Here is a 16,469-nt window from a genome sequence, read left to right as displayed (position 1 = left end):
TTCACTTTGTCAGCTATCTGAGCAGGATCATCAACAATCAAACCATCGATAACAAATGGTCCAATTTGATTCATCTCCTTCCTTTGAGGGTGTATATAAGTAAAAAAGTCCTTGCTGTTTTTCTTAGCATCCTTTGCCAAAAGATTTCTCGTAACCTGCCTTTGCTTGCTTAATCTCCTTTGTGACTTGATTACAGACTAGCTTATATCTGCCATTGGTTTCTGTGTTGCCTGATAATTTATATGCATCCCATGCATATAAATTATCAGGTACTTAATGTAAACCTGTAATATAATAGTGTGGAAAAATTAGTGTTGAATTATGCTCTGCGACAGACCTGTTTTAAAATGCTATTATAATTTCTGTTTTCTCTAAAATTTTTATAATGTGAAGAATTGGATTTTATTAGTTCATGAAGAAAGTCTTGAAATGCCCATCTGAATTCTAATCTGCCTTTGTGGCAACAGCATTTGAAATTTTTTGTCTTGAATCTTTCTTTGAGGAAATTATTTCAGACTTACAAATAGCTATCTTTAGAGCACAGTTATTTAAGCCTTCTTGTCTTAACTTCTGTTCTCAATTCTATTCGATTACAGTTTCTGGCTGCATCTTCTTATATTAAATTGTTCAGTAATCTTGTTCTGGATCGCAATTCTACATCTAGCATGTCGGCTGCTCATTTGCCCCTAGTTTGCTCAAAGGTTTTGTTTATCTTATAGTAGCCATTCATTGGATGTTCACACCCATTTTTCGGTTTCCGGACTTGTATGCTCTAACCAATGCTGTCTTTTGTACTTTGGCTAGAAGCTTTTCTTTCAAGTGATTCATCACTCTCTTCCAACTTTAAAAAAAAAATTTGTAAACAGTAGAAATATGCGGAAGAATACCTGAATATGAACAGTCAGTTGCTAATATACTCCTATTTAGTAGCTAATCCTTTTAAATAAATAATTAGATTTTGTTATAAAATCTGTAATTAATGGCAAGGTAGAAGAAATATCAGTTTTGATAAGGGGGGAAGTGGGGGGAAAATTGAAACTGCTACCATTGTCAAGTCATTCCACACCTCCAGGGTGAAACACATACACACACACACACCCCTCACTGCTACCATTGCTCATATTAAATTGTACTAAAATGATTTAATTCTCAATAGTTCCTGTCTATATTTTTTTTTCTACAGGTAATCCCTCCGGTATCTCTCTATTTGTATTTTTGCTACAATATTTTTTTGCGTTAAGGGGTCACTATAAAGACATGAAAATTGAAGGGTGTGTTATTAATCATGTTACAAAAAAAAAAACAGCACATTGGTGGTTAGTTGTTGCTATATAGCAACACAAGCCGAGTAGCCATGTATTGGTTTGCTGTTGGTTTACCACGCATTGTGATAGACAGTGAAATAAATTTGTATTGTATGCAAATTACAGCAAACTATGTATGCATAAACAGCAAGCAATAATGGTCGTGTACACAAGTGAAGAATATCACAAAAAGCGATCTCTTTAGTGTTGAAAATGAATGTTAAAAACAAATGAATGCAGAATCAAATGGTTAATCTATCATACGCTACTAACATTTTGGTAAGATAATGGTGGCATAAATTTAAATTGAGAGAGAATAATTATAAAGTAATGTCTGAAAATTTTCTTTTAGTGATTGGTTGTTGAAATAAACTTCCTAATCATGTGGAAGTTGTTTTTCTAAATTGTTTAAAGAGGGATTATGGACATATGCTTGAAAGAAATGGGTAAATAAAGTGAGAGAAGTTGACACTGGTTATGCTGATTTTTGCTGTCACTACATAGCTTGTTTCATCATATAATTTTATTAATACTAATGTAATAAATCTATATAATCAGTCACAGACTGCTTACTGCTTTTCTCCCCCTTAATTTAAAAAGTATCAACTCTTTGGGACTCTGTGGTATAATTTTTAGGATATTTTGCACAGAATGTGTCAGCAGTTCTTGCATTTAATGTTCTACAAGGCCCAGCGTTATTGTGTAGATGAACTAACTCTCTAGGTATGCAGTTAAATGTCTCTTCCACTTAATCGTGTTCCATAAGTGCTACTGTGAATGTTCCAGAAAAGTCACTGTATACCATCACTTTTTTTGGTTGGCATTGAAATTTTTAAACTTTTTTTTTGTCAGTGGCAAGTTAGTATATTTACACTGCATTAAATCCCTTGAATTTCTGATGTGAAATGGTGTTTTGAGTTTTAGCCACAATTTGGTGATAAACTTCTGCCATTTGAACAAACTTTGTCCACAGAAACCACATAACTGTGTCATGGGACCAAGTTTCCGATCTGCTCATAATTTTAAACTGACACTGTGAATCACACATTGCTCTATTGCTAATAGTGAAATTATAGTAACCTTATAATACCGTGATAAATCTGACTAAAAAATGAATAGCAAATGCTTAGAAAACGGTATTCACCTTGTATAAATCTGCAATAAAATTTTTTTGGTAGATGGTGGTTAAATTTAGGTTGGAAGAAGCATTAAAAAGAACTAAGGCGGGGAATGGGGTGAAAATATTTTAAAATGAGCGCAAGGAAGTAGAAATGCAGATCTCCAATCCTTGGTTGTCATAAAGAGGTTAAAAAACGTAAATGAAAAAAAGAGAGAAGACCGGTGGTGCCAATAGTCGTTACGAGGGACTTTCGTGAGGAAACCGTCATCAGTTGGCAAAAGAAGAGAAGTGAGCGCGCGTTGTATTTAAAGTTTATCTAAACTCCCACGTGTCAAAAAGAGCATCATGGCAGTTTAGATAAACTTTAAATACAACACTCACTTCTCTTCCATTTGCCAACTGATGACGGTTTACTCACGAAAGTCCCTCGTAACGACTGTTGGCACCACCGGTCTTCTCTCTTTTTTTCATTTACGTTTTTTAACCTCTTTATGACAACCAAGGATTGGAGATCTGCATTTCTACTTCCTTGCGCTCATTTTAAAAGCTGTTTAAAATATTTTCACCCCATTCCCTGCCTTAGTTCTTTTTAATGCTTCTTCCAACCTAAATTTAACCACCATCTACCAAAAAAAATTTTATTGCAGATTTATACAAGGTGAGTACTGTTTTCTAAGCATTTGCTATTCATTTTTTACTCTATTGCTAATAAACTTTGTGATTATATGGCAACAAATATATAGTTATTTAAATTCTTGAAACTTTTGCAATAATGTGGTGTTGTTTAATATATAATGTATATCTTAGTTTTTGACCAACCCTCACAGATAACAGTTATTGCTTAGAGTACTGCTGTTGTGATATTTTAATATAAAATCCCCACAAATACAAAGCTTTAAGAAATGCAAGTGATAGAAGCACCAGGTACAAAACCAAAACTAAAATTCAGTTTTATTAACTGTCATTGAAGAATTTGGGCACCACTCAACTAACCAATAATATTTTCTCTTTTTACTACCTATGCTTTGAATTTTATTTCTAGTTTTATTTCTCATAGTTTCTGTTTGCTTTCAAGAGCACTGTACTTGTGTTGCTCAGGATTTATGTTTTTATTTATAAATTGCTGATGGGAATTTTGGATGAAAATTCAGGGAAGCAGGTGTGAAAGAAATGAATGTCCTGGGAACGGTCATCTTTAAATAATATTTATCTGTCATGAATGATTAAATTGTTCACATTTTTATATGAAAAAAAGTCAAATTTACATTAATAAAAATTTTTAATGTATATGTTTGAAAACTTTGAATTGCCACTACAGATGGCATATATGCATATTTTAAAAAATTGATACTTATAAATTGATAATTGATACGTATGCAATAACATAGAATTTAAGGGATTTACCTCCATTACAGACATTTGACTCTAGTAAGTTTTCATTCTATTGATTACTTAAATGTGCTACAGTAAATTTGCTTCCTAAATTTTTGCAGCTTAACATACTCATTCATTTTATGACATTGTCATTTTATTGTTTTTAATTGCATTTATGTTAATTACAATCATGGTACTTAATTTCACAGTGATATAATCTTAATTGATAATCATTTCCTAATTTCGTAAGAATTTTGTTTAATTCTTAATTTGCTTTTATTTAGAATATGCTACTGCTTTGTATGGACTTTCTGAATTTGATCATAGATATACCCCCCCATCCCACTTTGAAGAACACTAGATAACGCAAACTAACTTAATTTGAAGTACATATTTTTCAGCTCTCTGCAATTTCAGTTAATTATTCGTTATTAGGCATCATTATTAATAGTGTTAATGTAGTGCATGCGTACTGAATTTCTACTAAAGATTTTTTTCTACTTTGCATTTAAAAAGCATCCATGGATTATTAGTTTTATTTTAATAAGTGAGAAATGTATTATTCCTGAAGTAGATTTGTAGATCTGCTAGATAAATTTCAACAGAAACATCATTTGTAATAATCTGTTCCTTAGCTTTTAGATACTCGGCCTCTTAAAAAATCAAGTTCTTGTTCCACTATTTATCTGGATGATAGTACAGTAAGCCAGCCTAACCTAAAAAATACGATAAAGTGTGTTACCCTAGCCATTTATTATCACATCCACAATCGTGCATCTAATCGTGTGCTTGATATATTTGATGAAAAACTCCATCCATTGTCAGTAAGTATCTCCTTTTGATTTATTATATTATGTAGAATTTCAGCCTGAAAATTGTAAAAACAAATTGCTTTTATCTTTAAATATAGCAGACATTGCATGAGAATAAATTATAATTTTTTTTTGTATATATGGAGTTATATTTGAAACAATATTTCAGAAGTTAGTAACAATAACCACAAGGATGATAATACACATTACTATTTTAAAGAAAATTCTTACAGCTTTGAATTTTTTTTTTTTAAGTAATGTGTGGCGAATAATTGATTTCAAATCTTTTGTTTTGCTTCAAAAGAGGAAGCTTGCACAAATGAAAATCCTTGCTATGGATGCAGCCCTAATGGTAAGAACAATTGCAGGTGATGAAACATAGGCTTCCTACTATGTTTCTAAAACAAAAAATTTGTTTACATAGGCTTCCTACTATGTTTCTAAAACAAAAAATTTGTTTGGAAATTGTATCTGACACACATTCACAGGCACAAAATCATCAAATCTGCTAGACGGTTATGTTTATTTCAATAATTTTTTCTCATTTGAAAGGAATTGTTTAGTAGTATACATTTCCTCTTAGAACTACTATCATTGCACATTATTAATGAAAAGATGTGATAATATGTTAATAAATTATTCTGCAATTCAGAACAGGTATAAGGATTTCTCACAATAAAGGCGCCTCCGTAGCCAGGTGGGAAGGAGCAGCAGCAGTGTGTAGCACACGCTTCTTGATTAGACCGGGGTTCGAGCCCGTCACCACCAAATACAAAGGATGCGGAAAGGTCAGGGAATGACCACCGCATATCCCGGAGCAATATGGCCTTAGTTGCTAATGCTCCTAAAAACCAAATAACAATAACAATCTCACAATAAATTGACTTTCCGTTATTCTAGAACATTTCTCATATATATACATTCATACTAGAACATCACTGAAATGCAGTTATCCCTGCTATCATAACAATCATCTTGCAGCCCATAGAGCAAAGATAGACGCCTCCGTAGCCAGGTGGGAAGGAGCAGCAGTGCGTAGCATGCGCTTCTTGATTAGACCGGGGTTCGAGCCCATCACCACCAAATACAGAGGATGCAGAAAGGTCAGAGAATGACCACCGCATATCCCGGAGCAATATGGCCTTAGTTGCTAATGCTCCTAAAAACCAAATAACAAACAACAAACAAACAAACATAGAGCAAAGGATCATATGAAGTGTCAAATCTCATTTTAAAAACTGATTTTGCTTAAAATGATTTCTTGTCTTGAAAGAGAGAAAAGCTGCACAATAAAATTACTGGATGCAGTAGAAAATGTAGAATTAGAAAGATGAACAAAGCATCTGAGAAGACTATCTTTAATGCTTTTCATCAAGCAGAATTTGGTACAGAAACTCTTGGGACTTATTCTGTTAGAATTGACACTGATGAGGAGTACTTATTTTTATCAGAATGGACAACAAATCACACTGATTTAAATCAGTATGATTTTAGATGGTTATTCTATGATTGATGATGACCTAGTCATATCACATATTTTTAGCAGATGACATTGTTGAAGTAAATAATCAGATGGATGAGCAAAATGGAGATGAAGAAGGTATAGAACTGGAAGTTCTGGCTAATAGTGAAGAATTTCAAGCTGCTACGCTTCTGGATCGTTTTAATAAAAACACACAGTCAATCATATATGGTTTCCCAAATTGCAGAAATTGAATATGATTTGGAAAATGCTTCTGGTCAGGAAAATGGTCAGAAATATATTTCTGTTAGATAATACAGTATTATTAGATGTGTAATATATTGTGCATATAAATTTGTCTCTTAATATATGTATGCAAATAGTGTGTGAAATGCCTGTGAAACTGAAATAGTATTCAGTGTGACTGGAATGTTAACTAAGTGTAGTATGTATGCATTTTATCTGTTAATTAAATTTTATTAAATTTCTACTATTTTCTATGTCAAAAATATTGTGGTTCCCCACTGACAATATAAGAGTTTGACTCAGCATACTCTGGAAAAAGGTTAAGAATATTTTAAGCATAAATTTATTTTATACTTAAAAATAGTTGATAAGTTCCTATAAAAAGTTCCATATTGACCCTTCGTCAGGAACATAATCCCTTATTATATTATATTATTGTTTCTAATGGGAAAATAATTTTAGACTTTCAACACCTTTTCTAGGAACATAACCTGCCATAAATTTGAGGACTGCCTGATATTCTGCAAATATCAAAACTGGATACTAAATTGAGTGATGAGCAAGCATGAGCACACAATAAGAACTGCCATTTTTATATTAAATTTTGTGTCCTTTGACTTTTCTGATAAGTAAAAAAAAAATGTTTTCTTTTCGATAGCTATTTAACATTGCTTAATGAAATTATCCCTTACTAATCTAGAAAGACTCTGTCCCCGATGATTATGACCAAAGAAATCCTGACCATAGAACAATATATAGGTTTGTGAGGACTCTGTTCAATGCAGCACAGTTGACTGCAGAGTGTGCCATTATTACTCTGGTTGGTATAGTATATTAACCTTTTTTTTTTTTTTTTTTTTTTTATATAGCATGAGCATGAAATTTTTATTTGTGTGTGTTTTATTTAAATTTTTGCTAAGTGTGCTATGATAATTTGAATTTCAAGATTATTTTGGAAAGTAGAATTGTGAAAGAGGATCTTAATGCATATGCAAATGAATAAGTTAACAGTATAACTCATATTATTAACTTAGTTGGTAGCGGAACCTCACAGGTGACCCTTAAAAATAGCATTCCCACATTATCCATTAATCATGGATCTGAAATTTTTTCTGTCTTCGTAAATATATGCCAAATGTTTACTGCAATAGTTTCCGAATTGATTTTTTTTTTAATGATTTTCATACAGAAATTGCATGCAAGCACCTGTCAGGTAACCCACCACCATCTTTGTACAAGCACCATCACTGTTTCTGTTTATAGTTTCAAGTTACTTATTTTCCTCTCCCATTGGTTTGATAAACATCTGCAGTCCTACTATAGTTATTTTTGGAAAATTTATTATTTGTATTCTGTATTTGCGGTCGCTGATTTAATATAAAATGAAACCTAAAAAAATGTGAATTTTAAAGTGCTGTGAACATTTTCCACCATAAAAAAACATGGGCATGGCTAAAATCATCTCGCCTGATCAAAACAACACTCAGTGGGTTGGGGGGGTGACAAAATCACAAGTGCGGATGTTTCCCGCTAATCCTTGTTCAGTATATGTTATGATTTGACTTGCCACATTATGGCCTCAGTTGCCAATGCGCCATCAAACACTAAACCAACCAACCAACCAACAAAGTATGTGTTATGCACTTGTCATGGAAGGTTTCGTCCTTTGCTTTTAATTTATATGCTTATAAATTGATATGCTTACAAAAGTGAAAAATCTACCATTTTGCAGCGTGTTAGCGTAAACAGACTTTTTCGAGTATATTAACGGTTAAAAGAAAGTAACTTTATTCTGGACAAGTTCTTTTCTAACCCCTACAAAAATATGGCTACAAATAACAAGGGAATTGTGAAAAGATCAAAGAAGGTAATGACATTAGCGAGTAAAATTGAGTTATTAGACAAAATTTCTAATGGTGAAAGTGTCTTGTCAGTGGCAAAACATTAAAAAATCAATGAGTCAACAGTACGATCAATCAAGAAATTGGAAGGAAAAATCGGCCGTAGTGTTCGTGAAAATGTGCTAATTGTTTCAAAAATTTGCTATATAACTGATGATGTTAAATTAGAAAAAATGGATAAAACTTTAAATCTGTGGATAGAAGACCAAACTCAAAAACCCAAACTCATCATTCGTGAAAAGGCAAAACACCTTTATCAACGCTTTAGCAAATCTGGTGATAGCACTGGCGGGATAAGTTTTTTAGCTAGCAAAGGCTGGTTCGAAAGAATTGTTTGAAATTTCTAATAAGTATTAGATTTTAATATTAAATTGTTTCTTATTTTCATTTTGATGCCTTATGCTTGTATTTCACTATGCACTGCCTATGTTTGTCTGTGCACATAGTCATATTACGTAGGTACAGTAAACCCCTGCTATTCGCGGGGGTTACGTTCCTGAGAAATGCTGTGAATACCAAAAGCGCGAATACTGAGTTATGGCTCCCATAGTAATAAAGGGGTTCCATTCCAAAGTATGAAATATATAAGAAAAACTAGTCTAAAATTTTGTCTATGTATGTATTATATGTACCTTCATAATATGACTATGTACATAGACAGTACATAGTGAAATGCAAGCATATGACATCGAAATGAAAATAAGAAACAATTTAATGTTAAATGTAATATTTATTAGAAATTTCAAACCAGTGCCTTTGCTAGCTAAAAAACTTATCCCGCCAGTGCTATCACCAGTTTCGCTTAAAGTGTTGATAAAGGAGTTTTGCCTTTTCACAAATGATGAGTGAACTTAACGGAGTTTTATTTTGAGTTCGGTCTTCTATCCACAGATTTAAAACCTTTTCCATTTTTTTCTAATTTAACATCACGAGTTACGGAGCAAATTTTTGAAGCAATTAGCGCATTTTCACGGACACTACAGCGGATTTTTCCTTCCAATTTCTTGATTGATCGTACCGTTGACTCATTGATTTTATAATGTTTTGCCACTGAGGAGACATTTTCACCATTAGAAATTTTATCTAATAACTCAATTTTATTCACTAATGTCATCACCTTCTTTGATCTTTTCACATTTCCCTTGTTATTCTTAGCCATATTTTTGTACGGGTTAGAAAGAACTTAGCCATAATAAAGTCACTTTCTTCCATTAACACGCTCGAAAAAGTCTGTTTTACACTGCAAAATGGTAGATTTATCACTTTTGTAAGCATATCAATTTATAAATTGATAAGTTCATTCAATTTATAAGCATATAAATTAAAAGCAAGCGATAAAACCTTCCATGACAAGCGCATAACACATACTGAACAAGGATTAGCGAGAAACATCCACACTCGCGATTTTGTCACCCCTCTTCCCCCCACCCACTGAGCGCTGTTTTGACCGGGAAAAATAATTTTAGCCACGCCCATGTTTTTTTATGGCGGAAAATGTTCACGGCGCTTTAAAATTCACATTTTTTTAGGTTTCATTTTATATTAAATCAGCTACCGCGAATAGTGGGGATTTACTGTACATATATTTATTTAATATTTTATCAAAACTTAAAGTACGTGCAATAAGTACTGCAATCCATTAAGAAATATTTGCATTGTTTATGCATAATTCAAAAACCAAAAACTTTCTCCAGAAATTAAAAAGAAAGTTTGGCACCTGTCAGATGACCCACCACTGCATTTGTTACATTTTGGATGCCACCACCACCAGGTTAAGATAAATTGTAGTTTAGTTCATTATTTAAGTCAGTAATAAGTAGCCTATGGTTCTCAAGTGAACTGCAATTTTTTTTAAAAAAATTATAAAAAAGGAGTAGATATGCTAGATTTTCTGAGTATGTAATGCTAAACTGGATTCCAGCTTATTAATTTCAGCTCTCTTGAAAGGTAGGTTTATCCTAAAAGATAAATTTGCATTTGGGTGCAGCCTTTGCAGTTTGTTAGCATGAAGGTCTCATTGTGGCCTGCAAACATAAGGTTGCATACTACTGCTAAAGCCATCTCTGTATATTTAAAGTCCTATAGTTATTTCTTCATTCTGCTTATCCTGAAGGTATACTGTGTTGGCTTGAAAATAAGCTACAGCCTTTTGGATGGACTTTGAAGTTTTATTTTAAAATTATTAAAAATAAAAGTGTACACTTTGTGCCAGTGCACCTGTTTTAAGTAATCATCCAGCAGATGCTTAAAAAAGGAAACACACACACACTGAGTGATCACTGAATTATGACCACCCCTATGAAAACTGCATGCAACCCTTGACCACGTGAGGTACGAGAGTGCACAGTTAGGCGATCTATGTAGCATAGATAAGGTGCCAGTGGTTCAATAGGTAGTAAAATTCTGAGCGTGATGTGTTAAAGGAACGATGATTTATCTGACTTTTGTAAAGGACACATTGTGCCAGCTCCACAAGCTAGTGCCTCGATTTCCCAAATGGCTGAAGTTGATGGGATGTTTGAGAGCTGCCATTGTTAAAGTGTACCAGGACTGGCATCAAAATGGTCAAACAACGACCCGATGGCAAAACTGCAAAGGTCATCGAAAGGTTAATGTTAGAGGTAAGCACCGGATGCGACAACTCGTACAGGCAAACAGGTGCAGCACTGTTGAAGAGTTGACTACCCAATATAACGTGGGCCAACCCGGAACAATATCTGGCATGACCCTGTGTCGCACGCTCACACACATGAGTTATACCAACAGATGACCCTATGGCATCCTTTCCTAGCCAAGGTTTATCGGTGTAAAAGGTTCGCCTGGTGCAAAGAGCATGCAAGTTGGATGTTTGAAGACTGGAAGAAGGTATGCTGGTCGGATGAGTCACGTTATTTACTCCACATCGTGGATGGTCTTGGCGTCAACAACATGAAGCTCTTCATCCATCTTGCATAGTATCAAAAATGCAGACTGGTGGAGGCGGTTGTGTGGTGTGGGGCATGTTTCACTGGCAGGAACTTGGATCTCTGCTATCGTCAATTGCTTGCTGACTGTGTACGCCCCACTAAGTTACACTTTTTTTTCCTGAATGGCGATGGTGTCTTCCAAGATGACAATGTGCCAAACCGTCGGGCAATTGATGTGCAAGAATGGTTTGAAGAACACGGTTCTGACTTCCAGCATATTGATTGGCCTCCGAACTCCTCCCGATATCAATCCCATAGAGCACTTGTGGGACACTATGGAAAGGCATATCAGGCGTCTAGATACACCAATCACCTCCATACCTGCATTGCTAGCTGCATTACACACAGCTTAGTTTGCTATACCTCCGGAATGCTTCCGACTTCTTGTTGAGTCAATGCCACATCGGATAGCTGCTGTACTGAAGGCAAAAGGAGGACTTACGAAGTATTAGGTAGGTGGTCATAATTCAGTGATCACCCAGTGTATATATACAGAAGCAAAAGATCAGTCCACCACCATGGATGGTGGACTGATCTTTCAATCGACTCGCCTTTGCGGCGATTTGTCTAGCGATCGAAATGCAGCGATTCCCTGACCATTATTGGCCTTGTGGTCCTCTGTTGAGATGGGGCGTAATGGTCAGCCTATTTTTGGTTTATTTTTGTTTTATTTTATTGTAGTAGTTCACATCCCTGTTAGTGTATTTCACATAAATTTGGACCTGGTGCCCCATCAGTGGGAGTGCCTTTAAATTTCTATCTAATTGGCTTTCGAAATTTAATCAATTATTATTTTATTATCCTTACATTTAGATGTTCTAAATTATTTTAGTTTCTGCTGCAATATTTTTACTCTTGTTACCCCTCTCTTCCCTCCCTGTTGGTTTATCATTGTTTTATTTTCGCTCTTGTCTTGCCATACTGCTGGCATTATTTTTAATTCCTATTCTAATTTATTTCTATGGTTACAGAAGCAATATATATATATAAAGGGTTGGGGGGATTCAGCAAAGAAACAGATAACAAAGACAGAAGTGGAAGGAATATATATCGAAAAATTTTTGAGAAATATGAAGAATGGGGCTAGTTAATTTCTTAATTGAAATATTAAGGAAGGAGTTAGCAGAAGAAGATAGCCAAAATTATAAGCCAATAAATAATAAATTTAGACCAGCACCACTTAACCAACAAACCAGAAAAGTGTGAAATATCGCTAAAATGACACGATAAACCAACCACAAAAGAAAAATAGATATAAGACAAACAAAGCAAGGAACAAAAATAGATGATCCATTGCATCCAGTCTTGTCAGAGGGTCCTTGGATACAACAACCATGTTGTATCTCAGGGACTATTTGACAAGACTTACTAATGACCTTGCACAGATTGTTCATTTACCTACAAGAATACCGGACAATCCTAACCATACAGCCAACACGCTTGATCTTTTTCTCACAAACAACCCTTCTAAGTACACGGTCAAAGTGAGAGGTCCTTTAGGCACTTCAGATCACAACTTGGTGATTGTCTCTTCTCCAATGGAATCTTTATCTCATGGCTATTCCCAACCTTGTGTTGTTTGGCATTACAAGAATGCAAAATGGGATGACCTGCGAGACTTCTTTTCTTCTTTTCCTTGGTCGGATTACTGTTTCAAAACTTCTGATGTCAACGTTTGCTCAGATCGTGTCAGTGAAATTATTCTTGCAGGAATGGAATCCTTTATCCCACGCTCCACTTTAAAATCTCGTCCTTTATCTAAACCTTGGTTTTCCAATAAATGTGCTAAGGCTGTTCAAGAGAAGAATGTTGCATATCGTAATTGGCTTGTTTCTAATTCTTCAGTTTCATTTTCTGCCTACACCAAAACTCGCAACAATTGTAAAGCAGTTATTAATCAGTCCAAACTAGAGTTTGAACAGGCTAAGAGTAGAAAACTTGCTTCTTGCCCTAATGGTAGCCGAGCATTCTAGTCCCTTGCCAAAGCTATTGACCGCAACTTTTGCCCATCTCTGCTCCCACCTCTGTCCAAACCAGATGGTTCTGTTGTCACTTCAGCCAAGGATAAAGCTGACCTGCTAGCATCTCATTTTTCTTCCAACTCATATATTAATGATCTTGGTAAAACACTTCCCACCATTCCCAACACGCTCCATTCAATGCCTCCTGTGGTTTTCCGTCAAAAGGATGTCAGAAGGATTTTGATGAATCTTGATGCTAAGAAAGCTCCAGGTCATGATGGTATTTCTCCACTTGTTCTCAAAACCTGTGTTCCTGAACTTACTCCTGTTCTTTGCCTCCCTTTTTCACTTTCTTATTCAAAAGGTGTTTTTCTTTCTGCTTGGAAATTTGCTCATATCCAGCCAGTTAAAGGGTGAGAAATCCCTCCTGTCCAATCATCGTCCCATTGCAATTACTTCTACTCTTTTTAAAGTAATGGAGAAATCAATTAATTGCCAACTCTAAACTACCTGGAATCCTTCCATCTGATCAACGATCACCAGTACGGATTCCGTCAGTGTCGATCCACTGGTGATATTCTTGCTTATGTTACACATTTATGGACAAATTCAATAGAAAAGTTTGGTGAAACACAAGCAGTTGCTCTTGACATCTCAAAGGCTTTTGATTGTGTTTGGCATAAAGGCTTAAACATTTGTAATCTGTAGATTTTACTTACACAACTGTTGCGTTTGGTTTGGAATTCAGAAAATAGAAAAGAAAAGTGTTGTTTCTTTGTCTTCGTTTGTCATAATGCTTAAAATATTAATTTTGTTATAATGAAAAACCTGGAATAACTCACTCATAAAAAAGAAATTGTCCTCCATTACAATATACTGATTTTGCTGCTAGTCAGTCGTTTGGAGGGGTCTGGGTTTGAGTCTCATCGCTGACTACAGAAATTTCTAAAGGCCTCTTTAATAGTCTGTGGTTTAGCCGATTTCAGGCAGAAGGAGTACAATTTTTTTCCTGTGAATTAGTTGTTTCAGGTTTTTCATCCCACACAATGTGCAAATATGATAATTGTGCCATTGGGAAAAAGAGGTTTTAATCTTATTGGGGAGAGGAATTCTCTGGATTCTCTTCCTCCTGCAACACTCCATCTCAGAGTTCTCTGAATCATTATCCAAGTGTTAAAAGTGAAGTGTTGAGGAGTAACACTATTTCAAAGATCTCTTTTTAGGGTTTTGGCACACCATTCACAATCCTTTTGAAGGTGAAGCTTCCCTCCATGAAGAGGGGTTTTTTTTCATAGCTTTATTGGTCAGGTTAGAAGTAATGACCATTAATTTTTTCATATTTGCTACACATCCTTGTTTTCAGTCCCCTTCATCCCTCCCCTTCATCAGATCAGATAATGCAACTGTTACTTGTAGGTCGATATTTTAACTCCTAGCAGTGAGATCTAGAAGATCAGACTTTGACTGCATGTTGTTAAATCCTTCATGCAAATGTGACAGTCATTAGAATTCGTATCTAATCATCCACCAAAGGGAACTTCCAAAATCATTTATGAACTCTCTTCAAAAATTTTTGAAATTTGAAGAGTTTATAAATGATTTTATAAATGATTTCCTGTCAGGGAAACGGGAAACATGCTTTGTAAAAAGGATAGGTGGAACAGGACCAGGGTATGTCTGCCAGGGGCAAAAGTTGATGACGTTGTAGAGCGGATATCATCTTTTAAGGGCACAAAAGGTGATATAGTTGTACACGTTGGCACTAATGATATTCAGAGTAGGAGACCGGCGGAATTACTTGACAAGTACAGGTCACTGATGAAAAAAAGCCGTGAATTAGGGTTGAAATTGAAAGTGTCTGCAATTCTGCCCAGACACGATAGGAGGGAGTATATGATGAGAGCCCTGTCAATCAATTCGGCCCTGGAAAGATTGTGCAGGGCTCGAGGGGTAGAATTTTTTTCAGCTTGGTCTGTACTTGTTAACAGGAGAGACTGCTTCTACAGGGATGGGATACACTTAAATAGAAAGGGTGCAAGAATGTTTGCTGATGCTATTGAGGCAGTGTTAGGTGGGTCGGAAAACTGCTAGATTGGGGGGATACAAGGACTAATAGATTAACAGTAGCCACTGGCAGAGGTGAAAATGATTCTTGCACTGCTTCTATTGGAATGAGCCGCAGCCTGGAAAATAAGATGCAGGATATTTCAGAGACTGCTGGGAATCATTGGGGTACAAGTAAACACATGGGTTGTGTTAGGGTAGCTAAGAAAAAGAACAGGTGCATGTATACTTGCATGTACACCAATGCTAGGAGTTTAGTAAATAAATTTGATGAATTTGAGGTATTGCTCAAAACATCAAAGGCAGATATTGTGGGGATTTCAGAGACGTGGTGTCACACAGATATAAGGAATGCAGAACTGGAATTTGGGGAGTACAATGTCTACAGAAAGGATAGACAGGATAGGAAGGGAGGAGGGGTTATGCTATTAGTTAAAAAAAACATAAAATCCAAGGAAGTGAAGCCAGTCGACATCGCTGGACAGTGCAGTGTCGAGTCAGTTTGGTGTGACATAAGCATTGGGAGATCAAAATTGAGAGTAGGAGTGTGCTATAGGCCTAATGACTCTGATGACTATAATAAGAAACTGTTCGGAGAAATAGAGTGGGCCAGTAAATCAGAGAGTCTTATAATGGGGGATTTTAATTTCCCAGATATTGACTGGAATTTGGGGGCTGGTCACTCACACAGTAGCAAGGCTTTTGTGGATTTATTGGATGATTGTTTTCTACATCAGCATGTTCGGAAGGCAACTAGAGGGAGTAATACTCTTGATTTGATTATCAGTAGTGATTCTTCATGCATTAAGAATCTGCAGATAAATGAACCACTAGGTGGCAGTGATCACAGTGTGCTGAAGTGGGAGTTACTCAAAGAGGTAACTACCATTAGGGGTAAAGGGAAGGGGTATTGCTTTCGTAAAGGTGACTACAATGGACTGAGACAGTATTTAAATTCTATACAGTGGGATCAACTGATGATATTGCCAACAGCAAATTCAAAATGGGAAGCATTCAAAGAACTTATCTTGGAAGCTACTAGGCTTTACATACCAACTAAGAAATATTGTTCAAGGTTTAGGCCTAAACGGATGTCAGATGAACTAATGAGGCATATGGCAGAGAAGAAAAATGCATGGGATACATACAAATTAACACGTGACACAGACGCCTATGATAGATACAAGTTGATCTGTAACCAGATTACAAAGGAGGTTAGGCAGGCGAAGGCAGATTACGAGAGATCCTTGGCAAGGGAT

General features: G+C 35.5%; 1 protein-coding gene across 1 annotated transcript in view; it reads left to right on the top strand.

Moving 5' to 3' along the window:
• The window catches only part of CycY (cyclin Y), a 96,053-nt gene that overhangs the window by 55,303 nt on the left and 24,281 nt on the right, over window positions 1–16,469 (top strand). Inside the window, exons 4-5 of the mRNA XM_090385576.1 lie at window positions 4,434–4,622; window positions 7,019–7,138. Of these exons, the coding sequence (XP_090241702.1) occupies window positions 4,434–4,622; window positions 7,019–7,138 (309 nt within the window). The remainder of the gene's footprint in view (window positions 1–4,433; window positions 4,623–7,018; window positions 7,139–16,469) is intronic.

The sequence above is a fragment of the Mastigoproctus giganteus genome, chromosome 1 (assembly GCF_048544385.1).
Source record: "Mastigoproctus giganteus isolate SK-2022 chromosome 1, ASM4854438v1, whole genome shotgun sequence".
Taxonomy (NCBI): Eukaryota; Metazoa; Arthropoda; class Arachnida; order Uropygi; family Thelyphonidae; genus Mastigoproctus; species Mastigoproctus giganteus.
Note: the sequence above shows the minus strand (reverse complement) of the source record. Positions and strands in the feature narration are given on the sequence as shown.